We start from the raw sequence: 23,562 nt of genomic DNA, 5'->3' as shown, positions 1-23,562 counted from the left end.
AAATACGGTGCCAATGGTATATTTAGTTATTAATATACCACGACTCAGGTGGCCAATCAGGAGGGATTAAACCACTACTTCCATGCCCAAGAGCAAATCAAAGTAGTACAGACTTTGGAACTCTCACGTAGAGCAACCATCAACTAAATTGGGCACTTAGAAGTCAAAGCAGTTTAAGTGAGTTGAAGTAGAAGTGATTTGTAATGGTGGCAAGATTATTGATGGCACTTGTAAAAGCTATAGGACACAAAATCAAACTTCTCCAAAGGATAGAAGGTTTGGAAAAACTCAGTTCTTCCCATGACTTATACTGCCAATCTCAGTATACATTCCCATCTATCAGAAGTTGTTGTTCCATTGTATGTCAGCAGTCACTTGAAAGCTTTTCAAAAACATGTAGGTCTGATCTATATTTTTAGATCAAAATATTCAAAGCATTGTTATAAATAAACAGGTCAAATCTACTTATGTACTGAGTAAAACTGCAGTGCAGTTAAATCATGCTTTTAGAAAGAATTACAGAAAATCATGCAAAGATGAATAATGGTAAGCAATAGAAACAAAAATTAATCAATGTTAAATGACTATTTGCCCACTTTCATTCTACTGTTTTTTTTTGCATACAGGCTCCTTGACGATAAAATTATGGAGAACATCCATTTAGGGGTGCATGTGAAATCCTATAATTAAAAGACTACCAATACCAAGGAAAACATTTGAAAGGATAACCTTTTTCTAGACGAGATGACTGTGAACTTAATCATGCAGAGATCTCTTTTTAAATATTTCTAGAATAGAAATGCAACTATAGAGGGGCCGTACTCTTCCTTGCTGATGAAGGGTCAATGACCTGAAATAAAAATTCTGCTTCCCCCTCCACAGTTGCTGCCTGGTCTCAGTAAAAATCTGCATCCCAGCCTATTTCTATAGTGCTCAACTGGTGAGTAATGTAATAGGAAGACTGGCATTTCTGAGTTTATTCCACTATAGTTCCAAAGCATTATTAGTATTCTACCAAATTCGTGTGCCCAACTTTAACTTTTAAAAGCTCAACATAGTTCCATGTTGCTCTTTATTTTGACACATAACATGAGTGATGCACTTTATATGCATGAGAATGCAATTCCCCCGTCTCCCAAACATCAGCAACACAACACGTACATTTCTGCACACAATGATTTGGATATTAACATTTCTTACCTGCATCAGTCTTTCCAACTGATAGAATTTGCAATGCAAGTCTTCAAAATTTTGTTTAAAAAGTTCCCTGAGTCCATAATCAAACATGATTTTGACAAGAACACTAAACGCCTGCTCTTCAGGCATCTGAAATGACAAAGTGAAAATGTCTCATTACTTTGAACTGCTCAAAACGTCTGAGCAACGTAACCATTGGCACTACTGGCAAATATTACAGCTCTATCCAGAGGTTCTTTGCCAACTATAGAAAATCACTGAGATTTGTTCAGAGCTTCTCAGTTCTGCCCACTCCCTTTCAGTGGATTGTTATATTAGACCAAGTTTTGTTTTATTGACTCTGTTAAGATAACTTCCCTTTACATTACACTTCAGCAACCAAATTCAGCCAAATGGTCCTCACCATCGCAGAAGTCAGTTTCCAGCCAATTTGATTCCCTCCAAGGGACATCAAGAAGTGCCCAAAAGCACTGGAAACAGCACAAGTCCAGACAACATCCCATCAAGTAGCTTGCCCCAACACTCCAAAGCCTTGCCACCAAAAAGGCACAGGTCAGGAGTGTGATGGGAATAGCTCCCACCTGTCCCTGCATGAACGAACGCAGTGCCAACCACTCAAGATGCTCAACACCATCCAAGACAAAGCAGCCACTGGCATCCCACCAGCCTGAATATTCATTCCCACTACCTCAGGCTTACAGTGTGTTTCATCTACAGCATGTACTGCATTTACTTGCCCAGGCTACTCTGACAACAACTCCCAAACTTGTGGCCTCTCCCAAGGAACACCACCACCTGCAGGTTCACCTCCAAGTTGCACACCATCCTGACTTGAAATACTTCGCCAGTCCATCATTGCTGGGTCTAAATCCCGGAACAGACGAGTTGAGGTGGGGTGGAGTTAGAGACAGTTTCCAGCCATCAAATTTAAAAGTCTTTATTCTGGTTTAGGAAGAGTTCAGCTTCTTCATTTTAGCCCAATAAAAACACATATAATTGCTCAGTGGATCTCAGAACTTATGCTATAATATTCTAGGAAGAAATTTGTCTGTTCCAAGAATTAAGCTCAGTGAAACTTATTGTACTGCCAACTTAAACTTCATAGCAACTTTGCTGATGGATCATCAGGCATTTAGCATAGAAATGAGTGATTCCAGATATCCCCTAATCAATTCTGTCATGTACATTCGATTTTAGTTTGGGGAACAGCCTGAAGTGAAATTTGCACAGGTAGCCAAGAGCATAATGTCAGTCGTTAGCGAGCAGGCCACCCCTTCACCCTTTCAGACAAGGAGAACCTCTGGTAGGAAAGGAGATGTTAAAAGAATATAACAGAGTGACAATATAGAAAATACCCAAAATGATATCTGAATAAAAGTAAAGTATACCAAGATGGAACTGTGCAATTTGAAGACAAAATTCCACTCTCAGGTTGACATTTAAGCAAATTTGCTATTAAAATTTTCATATGAATTCTTCAGTTAATTATTTTGAAATTATCAAATGCTTTTAATTCTATTAAATATAATAAACGGGGATGAGAGAATAAAAGGGATAAATATGGACACAAATTACAGAGTTAGTCAGACCTCTGGAACTTAAACACCAAGTAAATATTCATCATAATCGGCAGCAAGTGAAGTGGAAAAAAGTTCTGCAGCAACTGTGTAGTTACCCAAGCAGTTTTTGTTTTCATTTTAGAGTGTGTCAACAGACTGGGGGGGGGGGGGATGGTGGTGGTGGTCTAGAATGGGATCACCAAGTCCCCTAGTTACCAAGTTACCCAGTGGACTGTGGTAGAGAGAATGCAACCTTTAATTGAGAGTCATCAGTGACAATTTTAAATGCATTACTAGCAAGATTCTTTCTGCTACATTAGCATCTTTAAAATTGCTGTAAAAGTCTCTCAACCACAACTATAAAAACAGAGGTTTCTTTAAATATTGAAATTCTAGATTAAACAATTATTTTTATTGGCACAGATTATCATCCCTGTAACACATAATTGTCTAAAACCTTTTGCATAAAACTTGCTTATTAGGGGAAATAATCTGGTTTGGACGTCAAAACATTTTAAACTGAGCGCACAGCAAAGTCCCCTTTAAATCGCCCGTGCTTTGCAAATTCGCTAACTGCTTGCTAAACATCAACTACTCTGAGATATTTTGTATTAGCAAGCATTTAGCAACATTAAAAACAAATTTAACAGAACTAAGAAAAGATCATACAATAGCAAAATATATCCAAAGGATAGCAGCCCATATTGGACTATTATTTGAACAATGAAAGCTCCATAACAACTGAATTGATACTTACATGCAGGAGAAGCACAGCAGCAAGAAACGACTGGCCTTGGCAGTAACCGATCTCTTCATCGTAAACCGAATAGGCCTGAATAAACACACATTTCAGCTTTTGAGTATTCTGTGACAATTATCATACAAGATCTATACAAAACATACCAGCCGAGAGGAAAACTCCATAATGGTTACATCAGATTTAGGAAAATTAAGCAATACTCAAATCCTTACCTGCCAGGTCCACTGCCTCCACAAAATACATTTTGTTTACATAAAAAATAGGGACAAAAATATGGGTGACATATTAAAATGGGAAATTTGTCAACAGTAGGTTTAAGAAATGTGAAAGCCACTTAGAAATGCATGTCATTCATTTCACACTGCTGGGGGAAACACTAGAATAATAAAGCTATTGAAATGCATGTTTTAAAGCTTAAACATTGGAATTTTAGATTCAAAAGCCTCATGTTTTACTGTATGCTATAATTAGCAAAATATAAATTATTCTGAACTCCTTTTCCCCTTTGGTCGAATTCTGTTTTTGTTGAGACTCATTGCTTGCCACTGATGAACATTTTAAAAAAAAACCTAACTTTTGAAAGGTCAAGTACAGCTTCCAAAGCTCATCTTCACGCCAATAAATTGTCAAAAGGCTGCAGGGCAATATCTGACACATTCTAAAAGCATCAAATGAACAACTTATTTGACTGCCAGAAGGCTATTAACAACTCATCCTGGAAACTCAGAAGCATTAAATTGGAATCACTGAGTTGAACCACATGCATTATAAACTTCAGGTGAGGAAAACCTGGAAAGAGGAAGACTGAATTTGGGACTCTCAGAACTGGACATTTTCATGGGAAAGAAAACAAGTGATCTCAATCAGTGGAAGGTTTATCCAGTATGATGGTGTGCTACAAATAGATTGCAAATCACTGTTGTAACGCTGCCCCCCTCAGCATCTGTGGAAATAAATAGTTAACATTTCAGGTCTGGGATCCTTCACTGGATGTTACCCAACCTTCAAAGTGTTTCTAGCATTTTCTGTTTTCTTACAAGAGACTGGTCATTTAAAACTCTATGTAGGCGTTTTTCTCACAAAGGATGGTGAATTGCTAGAATTCTCTACCTTTCAGGGTTGTGGAGATTAAATCACAGGAGGTATATAAAGAGGAGGTAGATAAATTGTTGAAAGATCAGGGAATTGAAGGCAATGTGGAACTGGCACAGAAGAGGAGTTGAGACTAATAAAGTACTTTTTTTTAGTGTTGTACATAGCAAGCTCACACAAACAGTAAGTGTTGAGGCTTGGGACAGATCAACCATGATCAGATTGAATGGCAGGGCAGATTTGAGGGGCCGAGTGGCCTATTCCTGCTCCTATTTTGGAGCATAGGACAGTACAGCACAGTACAGGCCCTTCATCCCACAATCCCAAAGCACTATTTTGAGGAATAGAAAAGAACCTCTTCCCATTACCCTTCAAAGTCACTACCACTTACTTTTTGTGCAAGCTTGCTATGTATGACACTACAGAAGTACTTCATTAGCTTAAAGCAATCTTGGATGTCCTTGGCTGTGAAACTTGCCACATAAATGCTGGTGTTGTATCTTTTGCTTAGATATCCCTGCAGTACTGTAACTTAGTCTGGGGCAACAAATCATCTGCTGGAGGAACTCAGCAGGTCCTGATCCAGGATTCCGACAACCTCGATAATTCCTTCCCTTCCACAGTTGCTGCTTGACCTGCTGAGTTCCTCTGGTGGATTGTTTGTTGCTCCAAATACCAGCATTTGCAGTCTCTCGTGTCTGTAATTTAGTGTGGTTGATACAACTTCATATTCACCAACTATCTGGACAATGTACAACAATCACATCTAAGTACCCAATATCAATGCTGAGCATCTGTGGACAGAGAAGGAGATAATACAGCAGGTACTGTCTGACCTCAGAGTACAGAGAGAATCTTATGTTTTTATTCCAGATTTTCAGCATCTGAAATTTTCTTCCTTTCCACACCCAATGAGGGAACCCATCAAATTTTTTTTTAAGAAAAGGATGCAAGATCAGATACACTCTGCTGATCTAGTCCACTAAACCTTCAGATATGAATACGGTGGCTGGTCTAAAATGTAGCTGGGTGGTAGGAAGAATGTATTGCCTCCTCTGCCCCACACACCCCTCCCCCCCCAACCCATGTCCCATTCAACTCCCCACCACCAACCAACGTCACCTCCCTCCCAGGGAAACACTTCAAAAAGAAAATTCCGTTTCTAACTTGAGGATTAACAGTTGGAATACTGTGGGAAATGATGTAAATGGGGTGCAAAGCAAATTTTTTACATTTCCTTGATTAAAAATGTTAAATTAATTTAACTTAATGTTTTGCAACATAAATGTAGACTATCCTAGCACCATTTTGATACTTTTGCCACAAAATACAGCACTTAAGGCAGACAGTGAGAAGATACTTCGAGAGGACAGTTACTAGAACACACTGATTTTGGATATGTCATCCATTTATTTGTGTTTCCTCATCTCCTGGTTTGCCCATTTCGATTAATACCAAAAAGAATGGGCAGACAAGAGATGAAGAAATAGAGAAGTAATCATTTTTCATTAAGACTTAATTCACTGATTGAACGCATCTCATCAGGAAATGGAAGCGAGTCGGAGTTCCAAGTCAAGCAGAAAGCAATTAATATTTATTCAGCTACATTAGATTCTTCTAATGGCTTCAATTTAGAAAGTAGGAAAAGATCGGTAGTGTACCTATTTAAAGTCTTCCCAGAATAAAAATATTAATGCTTCATGTTTTTATGTGCATTGAGCAATACTCTTGCAAATATCAACATTCAAAAATGATATACAAATCACAAAAATTACTTTTTTTAAAAAAACGAAGCAGAGTACATTCACTGTGTACCAACAGTTTGGATTGAAACAGAAACCAAAGATAAGTACCATATCCATGAACTTCGACCAAATAATTCAATGTATTAATAAAGCAATTTGCTGTCCAAGCTAACATTAGTATTGACAAAACTTGAAGGCAATAAATCATAATAGCCTGAAAAAATTGGACTTGATAGCAATATAATCATCTCAGATAGTCTTTTCTTTATTTCATTAAATGATTCAAATCCATTAAGTTGCTAAATTACATGTGCGAATTGAATTGCATTTTTCCTGATAGGATGTGTTCTGCACTATTGACCTTGATAACACTTCAGCACATAAATTAATTGTGCAAAGGAACGTGTTCAAGATAAATTATGCCAAGGAAATGGCTTTGCCACAAAGCACTATCTGCTATGTTTATGTGGCCAAACTATAATTTCAACATTTGACCAAATATGATGAATATCAAGAATTTCCTACAAATTAGGAAGGTCTCCTAATTCCAGAAGCACACTCAGTTGTGTAAGCTGAATGTCACATGTTTCATGTTGGTAGCAGAGGACAAATTTCTACCCAAGATGTTTTATTCATCTTAATGTTAACAGATTCCACAACTAAACTCAACTCAGGTCAAACTGATCAGCATGCAAGCCAAGACCATAATCTTGCACCAATTATTATTTCCTGTGAAGAAAGCCACACGTATCGCTGGTGTCACAATTTTACTGAGTCATCAAATATCAGGAACTTGAAACCTTAAGTGTACAAGAAAGCACCAACATAGAAACACAAATTGAATGAAAAGCTACAAGAATTTCCCAAAGACATGATTTGTCTCTAAAATAAAATTACAAAGGTCTTCTGATAGAATCAATTTTCTTTTCACCAAATAACCAACACATTGATTATGTTGTCGACATTTCTGGTTGAGACCCTGCATCAGGACCGAGAGTGAAGGGCGATGACCAGTAAAAAGAGTAGAGACTGGAGTCTGAGGTGATTGGTGAACTGGGGAGGGGTGAAAGATGACAGGCAGGTTGTGCCAAGAAGGGATCTCCCCCACCTTGTTACATCTGCCTCTCAATTTTTTCTCCTCTTCGCCTGCCCCACTCACCGAGTTCCTCCAGCAGATTGTTTGTTGCTCCAGATTCTAGCACCTGCCATCTCTTGTGTCTACGTTGATTCTGTTCACATAATTTGCCTTGAGATTTTACTTCCCATTCTGGGTCCCTTCTTTAATAGCATGATGTATGGATACCTTTATTGGGACCCAATGGAAGCCGAACTTACACACAATTTAGTAAATGGCGTTACATTCCAGGAAATGGTTACACTGGAAACCAACGATCACATCTACTGGTATGGACCACGTTCACTGCTCTGCAGCCAAAGTATGGGTGTTTAACTTCATTGTACCAGTGAAAGCTTGCTAAGCAGATACAAGTTCATTTTTAATATTAGCCACTAAAAACATAAGAACTTATTCAGAGTATGATCCATTTAAATGTCATAACATTCCTGAGTAAAAACCATATCAGCACTTCTATAAACCCTAATGTACCTACGACAGGGTTAACAGGCAGACTTTAGAAAACTCTGGCAATTTAGATCCTGCTAAATGGCTTCAGTTGACCAAGCGCAGATATTTAGAGAATTAGATTTTGACCAAAATCTCACAACAGATAACAAAGTGGCCCTAATCAACTTGGAAACAGTCTTCTCAACATTAGGTGGTGACCATGTCCTTTGTGGTCCCCTAAACTGACATCTTAATGCTCCTGCCTAACTTTACATCATGGAGGCACTGGCTTCTCAGAAAAGGATTTCAATGAGTAGCTCTGCTTCCACTACTCTCTGGTAAGGGAGCCCTCTGATTTTTGTTTGATTCCTTATTGGGTTAAGGCAATACAACTTACCAGCTCCCTTTCAAAAGGCAGAACTAGGCTTTCTTAATCCACTTGAAGGTACTTTTAAGTGGGAATTTCATCATCACTTGGTCAAAATCAAGGAAGGAAGAACAACACATACAGGTCAGAAGGATGTGACTTGCAGGGGAACTCAGTGGTGTTCTCATGCACATACTGCACTTAATCTACTAGGTGCTGTAGGTCACAGGTTTTGGGAGGTGCTTCTGAAGAAGCCATAGCAAGCTGGTACATATCCTAAAGTAGTAAAGGCAGTCAGAGAATTGACTCTGCATTCTTGGGTCAGGTGACAAAATTAAATCAAAGTATTACAGTTGCACCCAAGAAGGGAGGACCATCACATCACTGGGCTTACGTCTGTGATAAAGCCTCTGAGCCTCACATACAGAACACCCAGCCTCTGATCTGACCTACCTGTTTATCAGTGCACAATGTTAGTGAATCCTTGTAATGTTCAAGAGAGAGTTCAGTTCACCTTTCATTTCCAGAACACAAAGAAGGGGAGGAGAGGGGGTACCCCAAGCCATCTTTAGAACTCTCATAAATCTACTTAAGAAGTCAGATAGACTAAAGCACTTAAGACTGAAGGCACAAAAATCATGTATCTGCAATTTAAATTTGAAGGAGGGTATCAACCAATGTTTAACACATTTTTCAAATGAGAGGGATAAATAATTTAGATGAAAATAATACCCAAGTGGAAAACCAACTAGCCTTGAGTGAACACAATGTTGACCAATCCCTTTGAAGTGTGTTGGGCAAGTATCATTCTGAAGGTTATGAGAGGTGCACTCTGTGGAGAGTGAAGATTTGGGAACTGGTTGGATCATGGAATCAGTGTTATGTTGAATAACAGAAACTTCAAATGTGATTTATTTCAAAATGTTCTACAATTATTGTGGAGTCAGGATGAATCTCAGACAACTACATCTCTGAAATTTTACTGCTGATTTGTCAGATGTATAAGATTGAGAAAGACTGCACATCTCACTGACTGTGCAAGGAACATTCCCAGCTGAACTGTCTTCTACTGTTCCATATAGAGTATTTGATTATTATCAGCACAACCAAAGCTATCAACAATGAATGGCTCATTAGGAGATTGATGGAGAGCTCCGATTGTTGCTGCAACATCACGTTCTAGAGACTCATCCAATTTACCGAACCAGTTATTTCTACTGAAAACTTTGTTGCCTCTGACTAGTTTAGCAAAATGTAAGCAATTAGTACAGGACCGGAAAGCAGTGGGGAGAGTGTGGAGATTTGTGAGGAAGGTAACAAAAATGCAAGGATATTCCATCAGGAAACAATGAATAAGACTAGCTCTGCTTTTTTGAGGAGAGAAAGCCATGGGAGATCTGACAGGGTTTTGATCAACTGGTTCCACTTGGAGAAGAGCTCAATCAAATATCATAAATACAAGACAGACACCAGGAAAATAAATAAGGAATCTGGAAGGAGCTTCTTTACCCAAAGAGTGCTGAACCTGTGACCACAGGAAGTAATTGAAGTGTGCAATCACAGAAGCATTTAAGGGGAAGTTGAACACATGAGGAAGGGAATAGAGGGTCATGCTGATAGAATACAATGAGGGAAGATGAGGAGTTCAAATGGAACACGAAGACATGTAGATCACAGACCTGTTTCTGAAATAAAAATCAGAAAGAGTTGGAAACACTCAGATCAAGCAACACACTTGGAATGAGAAACAGAATTTTCTCTCTTCATTTTTTCCCCAATTTTCATAGTTGTATATCCGATGTAATGGTTCAAACATGAATGAGAGCAGTTATTCCCACCTTACCAGGAATGATAATTAAGAAGGGCCACAGGAAAGGGGCAGAAAATGGGTGGAAATCTAACACTGGTCGCTAAGGTTCAACGTAAAAGTGCATCAGCCCCAGATTGTGCTCAATGCTGCAAGTTCCACAAGAATGCATGCGTGGGGGACAAGCGCAGCCAGGGGCCAATGCTCTCACATACTTTAGTTAGCAAGCATTTTCTCACCAAAGAGAAACAGAGGACTGCAGATGCTGGAATCTAGAGGAAAAACACGATGATGCTGGAGGAACTCAGCAGGCCAGGCAGCATCCGTGGAGAAAAGCAGGCGGTCGACGTTTTGGGTCAGGACCCTTCTTCAGGACAAAGGGTCCTGACCCGAAACGTTGACCCCCCTGCTTTTCTCCACAGATGCTGCATTTCCTCACCCAATGTGTTTCATACAAGCTTCCTACAATTGTGACAAATTGGTCTCCTTATTTAAGGAAAGATATTAATATGTGGAAACAGTTCAGAGGAAAGGTGGGGTGCCACACAAGAAAAGATTGGAAAGGCTAGGCCTGTATTTCCTGGAGTTTAGAAGAGTTGAAGGCGCATTCAATTAAAAGGTACAATTCCCATATTTATCTTAGCCTTGTATTTTTAAGGCAGGGTCAGATACTAGATAAGCAAGGGGGTGAAAGGTCACTGAAGGTAGATGGGAATGCAGAGCTCAGATTACAAATCAGATCAACTATAATTTTACTAAATCTTATTATTTTAGGGGCCAAGAGATCTATTCCTGATACTAATTCATGCATTAATTGTGCCTTACGTCCTTTCTGTAATAACAATCATTTCTCCAATTAAAGTATCTTAAAAGTGGGTATTAGATTATACCCAACTCTTTGCTGATGTTCTAACTGCAATAATAAAAATAGTATTTTTTGGGAAGTAAACAGCTGTGAGGGAACGACCATAAATACACAATAGATGCAAATACATTCATTAAGCCAAAATACGGCAATGTAAACTATTGGCCACACAATACCTTGCATATCTTGTATAAAGAATCTTGACCATCTCCGCCTGTGTCCTTAAAGTAATCATGTGCGGGGAAAGTTCGATTGATATCCCTGGTGATTGCACTATCCTGGGGAGATTCCTGTTTCCAGAAATAAAAAGGCAAATTACAATGTGAAAACAAAAAGTTTAAATATGTGACGAAACACACATTAAGATCAGGAGTTCCCCTCCCTAAACCCATGCCCACGACTTTCTCTTCCTTTAAAGGTATCCATAAAATCTTCATCTTTAACAAAGCTTTTGGTCATCATCCCAAAGTCTTTTTTTTGTAGCTCAGTGTCAAATCTGAATAAACAGTTCTCCTGCGAAGTGCCTTCTGATGCTTGGCTACATTTAAAGATTCTAAATCAAATATACCTTTTTGATTCATTACCATTTTTCCCCACTCACTGATAAAAATTAAAGCAAGTCCCTTTGACTTCTGCACCAATTCAACACAGGATTAAACCAGAGAGTCTGGCATTGAATGCAATTCTCTACTCAATTACTGATTGGTAGAAGTTACAAGCTACTACATAAGCAATCAAGATAATAGCAAGGTCAGCTGTATCCATTATAAACCTCACCTGCCAACGTTCTCAGTCATAAACAATGTGAACGAAGATCTGAAATTTTTAATGCAGGGATTTAACAGCTGTGGCTAATACACCAGGGAACAAACTCTGTACATTTGCTGTGCTTCAACCTTAACTCTAGAGTTACCAGGTTTGAAGGCTGATCTTATTTCATATTGTAGCAAGGTAAAAATCCACTACTGGTTGCAATGAATCACAAAACTGCCAAAGCAGAACAGAGAACAAGATGTTGCAAGAAAGGAGACCAGGGTGTTTGGCTTCTCAGAAGGGCATCTTTTGCCACTAAGACCATGATTGACCTGATCATTGGGCCTCAACTCCACTTTGATGCCCGACCCCCATAACTCTCGATTCCACATGGTCCAGAAGTCACACTCAGCCACTTCTACATTAAATGACTCATCAACCATAGGTCATAGAAGTGAAGAACACCCAAGATTTACACGCTGGATTCCAAACAAGTGGTGCCAAATTTATTATGCATTCCCCTTGCGTCGATGGAGTAACCTTTGTTAATTTGCTATGGCTTAGATCAAGAAATGACTCAGCTGCTTGGCCCACTGAATACATTCCAAACATTTACCCTTTGAATAAAGACTTTTTTCCAGCTATCCAGATTTACTTTTCACTCATTTCCATTTGTCTCTTTTGGGTCTACTTTGAAGTATGTGCTGCAATATCGTTAATGAGATACCTGATCTAAACTCATTAAATCTTGCAATTTGTTAATTGGATGCAGTCTTAAAATAGAGACAACCAAATAGTGCACTGAAGATTCCCTTCAATATATCAACAAAAGGTGCCCAAAATCTGATGAAATGGTGGTTAAATCTATCAACCAGCGTTCTGCTGAATTCTTTTGAATAGTTAGGGGGCTGTGAACACGCCTGCTCTTTTTCAATCTTCAGTTTCATGGTAAATGGACGTTTGTTTAATATACTAACTTTGACTTCAGCAAAGGTATTTCAAGTTTACACATCCTGTCTGATGAGACTCAACAATATAAAATATTACTTTGAAGGTAGTTCTGTGATGCTCTTAACCACCTGGATGAATGAAGCAGCCTGAGAAAGTTGAGTGTGTGTGTTGCCATGAAAACTTAACCATATATTAGAAGCAATGTCTACATAGAGGCTACATGTCCTGTACTTAACTGATACCTGCATTACCCTCTTACATAATATGTAGTGCGCACATTAATACATAACTGATAAAGTAGATAGCCTTAATCACATTAGTAATTCAGCTATAGAAATGTTTTATCCAACAAATTATGGACATGAAGGATTTACAATTTACTTTGCACGTTGCAGGCCACATGTATCAAAGACCATTCATTCAGCAACTGAAGCCTTTTCACACTAGATCGCTTTAAACGAAAACTAAGTCCTAAAGTGTTGCTTTATTTTGAAGTAAAGCCATTCCACAATTATTTCAAAGCTAGTTTTAAGATTTACCAGATTTGTTTTTTCCAACTGGCTTAATAAGTTACGGCTAACTCACTCATTAAGTTGTGACCCAGCCTAAGAATCATTCTGAAAAAGTCTCTTCCCTCTTTGATAAAGATCAAGCCTAAACCAGTTTAAATATGAAAATAAATTTAGCATGTGTCAACAATTTATGCCTCTTTCCCCCTTGAAAAGGTGAGGAATTCTATCATGAGAGAGAGAAAACAGAATGCAAAGCAGGCAGCCTCTACAGTGACAGCAAAACAAAGATAATGTTTCAGACCAATTGCAGGCAAGATCTGAAGTTGTTGAATTCACTGTGAAGTCCCGAGGGCTTTGATGTGCCAAGCTGTTCACAAGTTAACGTTCTGCTTTGTTGGACCAGTGCAGGAGTCCAAAATGCAGTCATCCAATCTCCACTTACTTCCCATAGTGCACGCAACAAATGCAATGCACTTAAGAACATGCGAAACTTCGAGATTGAGTCCTTGGAAAGTCAAGGGGAAGATGTGCCCTGTGGAGACATCATATTGAAGATACTGGAAATTACAGAGAATGTGGAAGGCACGGGGAAGCCTAATGTTTTTCTGGATGGGAGGAGAGAGGGGTAAGGACAGAAGTGGAGCAGACAGCTGTGTTAATTATGGTGAGGGGGAAAGGAAGACAGCTTGCGGGGACTGGCATGAACAGCGTTATTAGAACAGATACGACAAGGTCAGTGAAACAGGAAGAATGGAAAGGAGTCCTTATGGAAAACAGGGTGGGAGGTAAATTAGTCAAAGATAGCTGTGGGAATCCCTGGGCCTGTAATCGTCACTATTTTATTCACCAAGATGGAGGCTAAGCTCAAGAAAGTTGGGGGGGGGGGGGGGCAGGTAGAAAAAGAGAATAGGCTGGAAGTTGGCAGCAAATAAAATTAAACATTCAAGTTCTGTATGAGGGCAGGGAGCGGTATCAATAAAATCTGGATGATCTTTTTCAGAACACCCTGGATATTCTCTCTTCTCCCCCCTCCCATCGGGTAGAAGATACCAAAGCCTGAAAGCACCTACCATCAGGCTCAAGGACAGCTTCTATCCCACTGGTATAAGACTATTGAACGATCCCCTAGTGCAATAAGATGGACTCTTGACCTCACAATCTACCTTGTTATGACCTTGCATCTTATTGTCTGCCTGCAGTGCACTCTCTCTGTAACACTATATTCTGTTATTGTTTTCCCTTGTACTACCTCGATGCACTGATATGATGAAATGATCTGTATGGATGACATGCAAAACAATGTTTTTCATTGTACCTTGGTAGATGTGAGAATAATAACCCAATTTACCATTTAGTCTGCAAGAGTGACCTTGAACTTCCAGATGCCTATTACTTTAATTCTCCGTTCTTGGTTTCTTACACTGCTTCCAAGAAGCCCAATGCATGCTCCAGAAACAGCAACTGCAAGTTTGGAAAATTAAGGTCGTTGGGGACTCAACCCAAAATTCATCAAATACATAAACTGGCCAATTCTAATGAATGGTCAAACAGAGACATTAACTTCATTGCAAAAAACAAACTGCTGGAGGAACTCAGAAGGCCAAGCAGCATCTGTGGAGGGAAATGGACAGTCGACACTTTGGGTTGAGACCCTTCATCAGGACTGGACTGTTGATTTCCTCCAGCAATTTGTTTTTTGCTCCAGATTCCAGCATCTGCAGTCTTGTGTCTACATTAACTTTAATTTTTGCTCCACAGATGCTATCTAACCTGAATATTTCCAAAATTTATTTCAGACTTCCAGTTTTTGCAATTTTAGCTTCTATTGTGTTTTGCATCCCACTTCCAGCACTTCCTTCCTCTTGTTTAATTCATCACCTTCCATTTACATCTCCACAGATGATCTGAAGATTCCCCTCAGTTGGCTCTGCCATCACTGCATCATTCACATACTGTTGAAGTGGCATTCATCTTTTCAGACTTGGATCTCTCCACCCTCCCCTCTCTCTGAAGGCTAACTGATATTCAATTTCTAATCTTTCTATTCGCAAAATGTCAATTTTTTTGCCCCCATAGATGCCACCCAATTTGCTGAGTATTTCTAGCCTTCTGTCTTACTTGATTTTTAGCATCAGCAGTTCTTGGTGTTCCTTTCCCACGAGCATTTTGGCGTATATATTCCATTTGCAGCATTATAACAGAATTAATTCAGACATAACCCATCAGAAACAAAAAAGACCATGTAGTGGCATGCAAATGGAGATATATAGCTTAAATAAAATGCTCCATCTGCTGCAGCTTTAAAAACACGATGTTTATCATTATTGTTTCAAATGCAGTCAACATATCTTCAGCATGCAGCTCTTTAGTTTAGGCTGTGACCTCTATCACCCTATCAATCACTAGGGTTGATTTGGCTGATCTGACTGGCTAGCTGGGTGCCCCCCTCCCCTCACAGCTCCTTCCCGAAGCTTGGCGCTCAATCGCAGAGGAAGGTCCCCAAAAGACTACTCCATCAGTCTAGGGTATATGATGCAGCTACTCACCTGCTAGACTAAACCTCCAACATACCACTACAGCCTGTGAGATGAAGGTGCTCCCATTAACAGTGGGAGGAGAAAAAAGAGCTTCAGGATTTTGACCCAGTCTGACAGGATCAGCCACGATACACATAGAAGTTAAATTTATCTTTTGCTAGTTAGAGCCTGTGCAGCACAGTGGTGCAGCTGGAAGAGCTGCTGCCTCAGTTCCAGTGACACAGGTTCAGTCCTAACCTCCTGCCTGTGTGGAATCTGCACATTCACCGTGACCACATGGGTTTTCCGCCGGGTGTTCCGATTTCCTCCCAAAGGGTTGGTAGGTTAATTGGCCACTGCAAATTCCCCCTAGTGTGTAGGTGCATAGTAGAATCTTGGGGGGGGGGGGGGGGGGGGGGGGAATTGTTGGGAACGTGGGGAGAACAGTGGTGTAAATGGAGTTCAATAGTTGGCTCAGACTTGGCAGGGAGAAGGAACTGTTACCGTGCTGTATGACCATGATTCTACTGGCCCTTCTTTCAGAATTTAGTTGGAGTAAAATCCTTTTGACATGCTTTAAACCCAAGACACATGTTGAATCATTCAATCTGATGAAGGATCTTGGACCCCAGAACGTTAACCCTGTTTCTTTCTTCACAGATGCTTTCTGACCTGCTGAGTGTGTCCAGTGTTTGCTGTTTTTATTACGGATTCCCAGCATCAGCAGCCTTTTGATTTTTTAAATCATACAATATTAAGTTAGGAATAAGAACTCTGTAACGAAATATAGATAATGATACAAAAAATAGAAAATACCGGAAATACTCAGCACGTCAGCTGGCAGAGGTGAGAAAGGGTCGACATTTCAGGTCAAGGGCTCTTCATTAATGGAAAAGTGAGAAGAGGACAGAGGGACCATCTACGATGCTAACAATTATTTTAAAAACCAACCAGAAAATAAGTGAGAGAAAGGTACAGCCACACTTCTGGGAAAAGGGAAATTACTTGAAATTTATTTAACAATCTAAGGCAACTCTTTCGCTTCTCTCCACAGATGTGACGCAATTTGATGTGGATATGGTATCTCTGTTGGTGACTGCAATCATGCTCTCTCTCTCTGCTTAATTATAAAATGTTAACTACAACAAAGGTAATTTTCTTTCAAATTTTTGCAGAGATTTTTAAATCAAGTTTGATTTCTCCCAGGTTTAATGGACATTTTGAACACCACATCATTTGGAATATAATTCAGCCTCTGGTCCTCTCAGCAATATACATTCTAGAATCTACCCATAACTGATTCATAGTTGCACAGTACAGAAACAGGCCCTTCAGCCCGACTTGTCCATGCGGACCGGGATGCCTATATAACCCAATCCCACTTGCCTGCTTTTGGCCGATACCCCTCTATTCTTTACCTATTCATGTACTCGTCCAAATGCTTTTTAAGTTCTGTCATTGTACCCACCTCATCTGGCAACTTGTTCCATGAACCCTCCACCTCTGTGTGGAGAAAGCTGCCCCTCAGATCTCCTTTAAATATTTCCCCTCTCCCCTTAAACCAATGTCCTCTTGTTCTGGACTCCCCTACCCTTGGAAAAAGACTGACTAAATCCTATCTACATCCCCCATGATTTTGTAGACCTCTGAAATGTCACCCCTTAGCCCATCCAATCTCTCCTTGTAAATAAAGCCCACCATTCCAAGCAACAGCCTGGTGAATCTCTTCTGCATCCTTTCGAGTGCTACCACATCCTTTCTATAGTGTGGTAACCAGAACTGCAACAATATTCCAAGAGTAGCCCAACCAATGTCTTGTACAGCTGCAACATGATGACCCAACTCCTATATTCAATGCTTTGGTCAATGAAGGCAAGCATACCATACATCTTCCTCACCACTGCCTATCTGCGTCGCCACATTCAGGAAACCATGCACTTGTACCTCAATGCCTCGTTGTTCAACAGCACTTCCCAAAGGCTTGCCCTCTACCGTGCACTTCCTGGCATGTTTCAACTTCCCAAAATGCATCACGTAGTAATGTCCAAGTTAAACTCCATCTGCCATTCCCTTGCCCACTTTCCCAGTTGATCTAGCTCCTACTGGAACCTTCGACAACCTTCTTCACTACCTACTATACCACCAACTTTGGTGTCATCTGCAAACTTACTAATCAGACTACCTACATTCTCTTCCAAATCTCACACACACACACACATATACATACACACATACATACATATAAGACGACCAATAAATGACCCAGCACCGATCCCTACAGCACACCGCTGGTTACAGGTCTCGGATCTGAAAAGTAACCCTCCACTACCACCCTCTGCCTCCTACCACCAAGCTAATTTTGTACCCAATTTGCTATCTCACCCTGGATTCCATGTGTTCTAACCTTCCAGACCAACCTACCATGCAGGACCTCGTCAAAGGCATTGCTAAAGTCGACATACACAACATTCACTGCCGGTTCTCATCAATCCTCTTGGTCATCTCCTGAAAAAAACTCAAAATTTGAGAGACTTGATCTCCCACAAACAAAGCCATGCTGATTTAATCAGTCCTTGCCTTTCCATATGCAAATAAATCCTGTCCCTCAGAATCCCTTCTGGTAACTTTCCCACTGGCCTATAGTTCCCCAACTTGTCCTTGCAGCCCTTCTTAAATAAAGGCACAACATTAGCTTCTAGACCACCAACACCTTCTCCTTCATAATGAGACAAGATCTCTTTATCAGTCACCTGTACATCGAAACACACAATGAAATGCATCTTTTGCGTAGAGTGTCAGAAGTGCAGCCTTTGCGATATATTACCAATCCAAGGCTCTTTCTGCTTTCTGAGGTGGATGCTAAAGATTTCAAGTTTCTTTTACAAAAAGCTGCTGAGTTATCATTAGTCCCTTAGTCCAAAAGAAAATTCCTCAAATCAGGTTCACAAAAACAGATAGACTGTCCATTGCTGTTTGTGGGAGCTTGCCGGGCAGAAACCAAATGCTTAATTTCCTACTTCACAATGGTGACATTTCAAAAGTACTACACTGGTCTTAAAGAACTTTAGGATTTCCTTAAGATGGCACGTTTAAAAAAAGCAGCCTGGAATAAAAAGCCTCAAATTTAAAAAAAACTTTATTTCATTATACTATGATAATGAAGTTTTAATACCAAGTTTTGAAAAATTATTCATCTCCAAATGATTTAGTGAAATTACCTCTCCATCAAGTCACAATTTGTAGACATCAAAATCAAAAAAAATCAAATCAAGATACAATTATATTCAAGAGCAAATGATGATAATTTTGCACTTAACAGTCGGATCAGAGTCAATGTAGTTTTAGCCTCAACAACACAAAAGGGACGTTGAAGTCAGATTGAGTGTTGGTGCAGGAGGACAATGTAACGGACTGGAAATGGGGATACACTTAAGATATCGGGATTCTTTTCCACTGGAGAATACCCAGCTGTGGGAAGGTTGAAGAGAGAGTTTTTTTTGTGTGAAAATGCAAATATGGAAGTCTTCCATTTCTAGGTTGCAGGGTGGGATTGTCCATTTTCAACCAGTCACTAAAAGACAGAGAGAGGCTGACGAAATTTCATCACACCTGGAGCAAAGATTTTGCCAAGGAGTGAGAGGCTATTGCATCCTCCGAGGCATTCTGGGAGAGTTCGGGTGCTTCTGCATTAGACTACAGGCTTTGGGTGGTGCGGGCCTGAGTAGAGGGTAGTAATTGGCAAGTGACCCACGAAAAGGATGCACTACAATGATCTGGGTGACTTTGCTCCTGCAGCAAGCAGCCAGAGAAGAGTGGATGGGAACTACGGGAGTGGGGAAGCTGAAGGAGGAAACGAGGGAAAGGAGGGAGGTGGGGGCGGGGTGAGGGGGGGGAGATGTAGGGTGACGTAAGGAATGGATCAGAGCAAGGAAGGAGTATAAGAGAAGGCAGCTGAGGACAAGAGTATATGCAAGATTAAGTACCTGTGTGCATGATGAGATGGTGGTCAGTGTATATCTGTGTGCACATTGAATGTGTATGCATGTGAATGTTAAGTCTGTGGGGCAAAGCCTAGTCTTCCATCGTCTTGGATCCCCTTTCCTGTGGCAGTAGGCATGCAACAGCTAACTCCTCAGCAGAAGCAAGTCATCCCCAATCCTTAAGGACCATCTGAGATTGCATCCTTAAGGAAAACTAGATAAATGCTTGAACCACTAGAAAACACAAACCTATGGAGACAGTGTACAGGCAATGGGATTCACTTATAACAGACGACAGAGAATTAAGAAAACATTTCTTTCCTTCCTCATTTTTTTCTAATGCCCTCTAGATGGGGAGGACATTTCTTACAAACTTGGTTTAGTTTTTTTTTTGAGGTGAGGAAGACGACTGAGGAGGGTAGGGCAGTGGATGTTGTCTACATGGACTTTAGTAAAGCATTCGACAACGATCTCCAGGCTGATCCAGAGGATTTAAGGCACATGGGATACCTGGTGACTTGGTAGATTGGATTCAACACTAACTTGGCCATAGAAGACAGAGGGTAGGAGGGGCGTGATTCTGAATGGAGGTCTATAACCAGTCGTGTTCCGCAGGGATCAATGCTGGGACCTCTTATTATTGATATTTGACTGGACACAGATGTAGATGGACTGATTAACAAGTTTGCAGATGACACAAAAACTGGCAGTGAGGAAGGTTGTCAAAGGATCCAGCAGGATGTAGGCCAGTTCAAAATATGGGTGGAGAAATGGCAGGTGGAGTTTAATCCAGACAAGTGTGAGGTGTTGCACTTTGGGAAGTCAAATGCAAGAGGAAGGTATGCAGTAAATGTACATCAGTGGAACTATGAGCCCTAACAAGGGACGTAAGTGGCATCCTGGTGAACCTCTTCTGCATCCACTCCAAAGCTCTGCATCCTTCCTGAAAGTGGCAACACAAGTAGTTAGGGTGGTAAAGGTGGAGAACAGCATGCTTGCCTTCATCGGTCGAGGCATTGAGTATTGTGTGCAGTAACGGTCGCCACATTACAGGAAGGACGCAGAGCTTTGGAGTGGATGCAGAAGAGGTTCACCAGGATGCTAGCTGGATTAAAGAGTATTAACTACAAGGAGAGGTGGGACAAACTTGGATTGTTTTCTCTGTAGCACTGGATGCTGAGGAGCGACCTGACAGAAACATACAAAATTATGAGGTATAGATAGGATAAAGAGTCAGAGTGCATCTCCCAGGGTGGAATGTCAAATACTGGAGGGCATAGCTTTAAAGTGAGAGGGGAAAGTTTAAAGGAGATTTGAGGCAAATTTCTTTTTTAGAAATATATCGTATATCACACACACACACAACATTTTAAAGGTATTTGGACAGGTACATGAGAAGGCAGGGGTGTAGGGATACAGACTGTGTGCAGGAAGATGGGATTAGTTTAATTTAGCAGCATGGTCAGCACAGACATGGTGGGCTGAAGGGCCTGTTCCTGTACTTTCCATGTTCTATAACATGACAGCAGAAAACAGTCAAAGATCAATTACTGAAGTAACTAATGAGTAAACTCGAAGAGCATGTTTCCTGTTGTGGGAGAATCTGGAACTTGGAGTCAGAGGGCACCATTTAAGATGGATGTGGCAAAATTTCTTCTCTCAGATGTTCACGAGTCTTTGGAACTCTTCGACAAAGGCAGTGGGAACAGAGTCATTAAGTATCAAGGCAAATGTAGACAGATATTTGATAAGCAAGGGGAGGAAAAGGCAACCATAGGTAGGTGGGAATGCAGTCAATGTTAAAATCTGATCAATAATCTTATTGAGTAGCAGGGCAGGCTCAAGGGCCAAGTGGCCTATTCCCACTCTTATTTCAGTGCTGAGGATGTAATCAATCAAAAGCACTAATGGTAGGTATGCATCAGTAAATATACGAAGGCTGTTTAAAAGTTTCAACCTAGAGCACAATAGTAAATTTTAAAGTAGAACTTGGTACTTTTAACTCCTATTTCCTGATTATGCTTTTGTAATTAGATGGTTTAATGTAATTTTTGTAAAATTCAGCCTGCAAAAACCAAAAGTACATGTCAAGATATGAACAAATCTACACGATTGTTCTCTCTATATTCTGCAATGAGTAATTTTTAGAATCTGAATTCTGGTATTACACCAAAAGGTATCTGTTAATAAACTTCTACTGCAAATATTTAGATCATAGATTCTGCTTTCCTTGGAACCTTTAAATTCCTAGGAAAAACTATGGTAAATTTAGCAGTATCTGGCAGTAGTTCACTGATTAATGATATAAGCAACTGAATGAAAAAAAGGCTTTCATTACATTTCATTAAAACATGCACCATTATTTCTGATAACCATCTCAATTCCATAAGTGTTTCATTAAAAAACAAACAATTCCTGATGGAAATTCAAAGCATACCTGCATATTACCATTTAAATTAGCTTTTATTTTTAGAACAAAAGAGTCTGACATTAATAATCACTTTCAAACAGTTGAAAAAAAGGTGCTTGGCATAAAAAAGGCAAATAAATCATATTAATTAATAAGTGGCAGTCTTTGCATGAATCTCACTTTGTTAATCTAGATTTATAGGATGGAACACCATCAAGTTTGACCAACAGTTTGAACCAAAGTGTCAGATTTTTCTACCATTCTCTACTCCCTGCAGCCACTGCACATCTAATCCATTCTACTGGCTAAAAGGCATACATAATTAACAATTACATTAATAAGTGGCGCGGACAGTAGACTAGCAATCTGTGCCATTAAGTGATTATGGAAGAAAATAAATGCATTTCTATAACATACAAGTACATACTTTGCTGAAAGTGGCACCACAGGTAGACAGGGTGGTGAAGGTGGCATTTGGCACGCTGGCCTTCATCAGTCAGTGCACCAAGTATAGGAGTTGGGACGGTACGTTGCAGTTGTACAAGACGCTGGTGAGACTGCACTTGGAGTATTGTGTACCGTTTTGGTCACCTTGTTATAGGAAAGATATCATTAAGTCGGAAAGAGTGCAAAGAAGATTTACAAGAATGTTGCCAGGACTCAAGGGCCCGAGTAAAAGGGAGAGGTTGGGCAGGTTAGGACTTTATTTCTTGGAATGTAGGAGACTGAGGGGTGACTTTATAAAGTGTGTATAAAATAAGGAGGAGCATAGATAGGGTGAATACACAGCCCCCCCCCCCCCCCCGCCCCAGGAAAAGGAACCAAAAACTAGAGGGATAGGTTTAAGGCGAGAGGGGAAAGATTTAAAAAGGGACCTGAGGGGCAACTTCACACAGTGCATGGTGCGTATATGGAATGAGCTGCCATAGGAAGTGGTTGAGGCAGGTACAACAAAAACACTTAAAATACATTTGGATAAGTACGAGGGATTATCGGCCAAACTCAGGCAAACAGGACTAGCTTAGGTGGGCATCTTGGTTGGCACGGACTCATAGAATAGTGCAGCACAGGAACAGGCCCTTCGGCCCATGATGTTGTGCCAAACTAGTTAAACTAGTAATTAAACAAATTCCTTCTGCCTACACAATGTCCATACCCCTCCATTATCTGCACATTCATGTGCCGACCTAAGAGCCTCTTAAATGCCTCTATCACATTTCCCTCCACTATCACCCCTGGCAGCACATTCCAGGCACCCACCATTCTGTACAAAAAAAATTGCCATGCACATCTCCTTTGAACTTACACCCTCTCACCTTCATTGGGCCAAAGTGCCTGTATCTGTGCAGTATTGCTCTATGACTCTATGACTAGGCTCGGCCTCCATTGTCTGGAGTTATGAAAGCTGACCTCATTAAAACAAAAAAATTGACGAGGTAGATGAGGGGATGTTTCCTCTGACTGTGGAGTCTAGAATTAATGGT

General features: G+C 40.3%; 1 protein-coding gene across 1 annotated transcript in view; it reads right to left on the bottom strand.

Annotated features, from left to right (window-relative positions):
* LOC127582221 (rab GTPase-activating protein 1) overlaps positions 1 to 23,562 on the bottom strand; it is a 161,254-nt gene that overhangs the window by 34,008 nt on the left and 103,684 nt on the right. The window contains 3 exon segments of the mRNA XM_052037334.1: positions 1,201 to 1,326; positions 3,514 to 3,588; positions 11,133 to 11,246. Coding sequence (XP_051893294.1) covers positions 1,201 to 1,326; positions 3,514 to 3,588; positions 11,133 to 11,246 — 315 coding nt within the window.

Source organism: Pristis pectinata, chromosome 23, assembly GCF_009764475.1.
Source record: "Pristis pectinata isolate sPriPec2 chromosome 23, sPriPec2.1.pri, whole genome shotgun sequence".
Classification (NCBI taxonomy): Eukaryota; Metazoa; Chordata; class Chondrichthyes; order Rhinopristiformes; family Pristidae; genus Pristis; species Pristis pectinata.
Note: the sequence above shows the minus strand (reverse complement) of the source record. Positions and strands in the feature narration are given on the sequence as shown.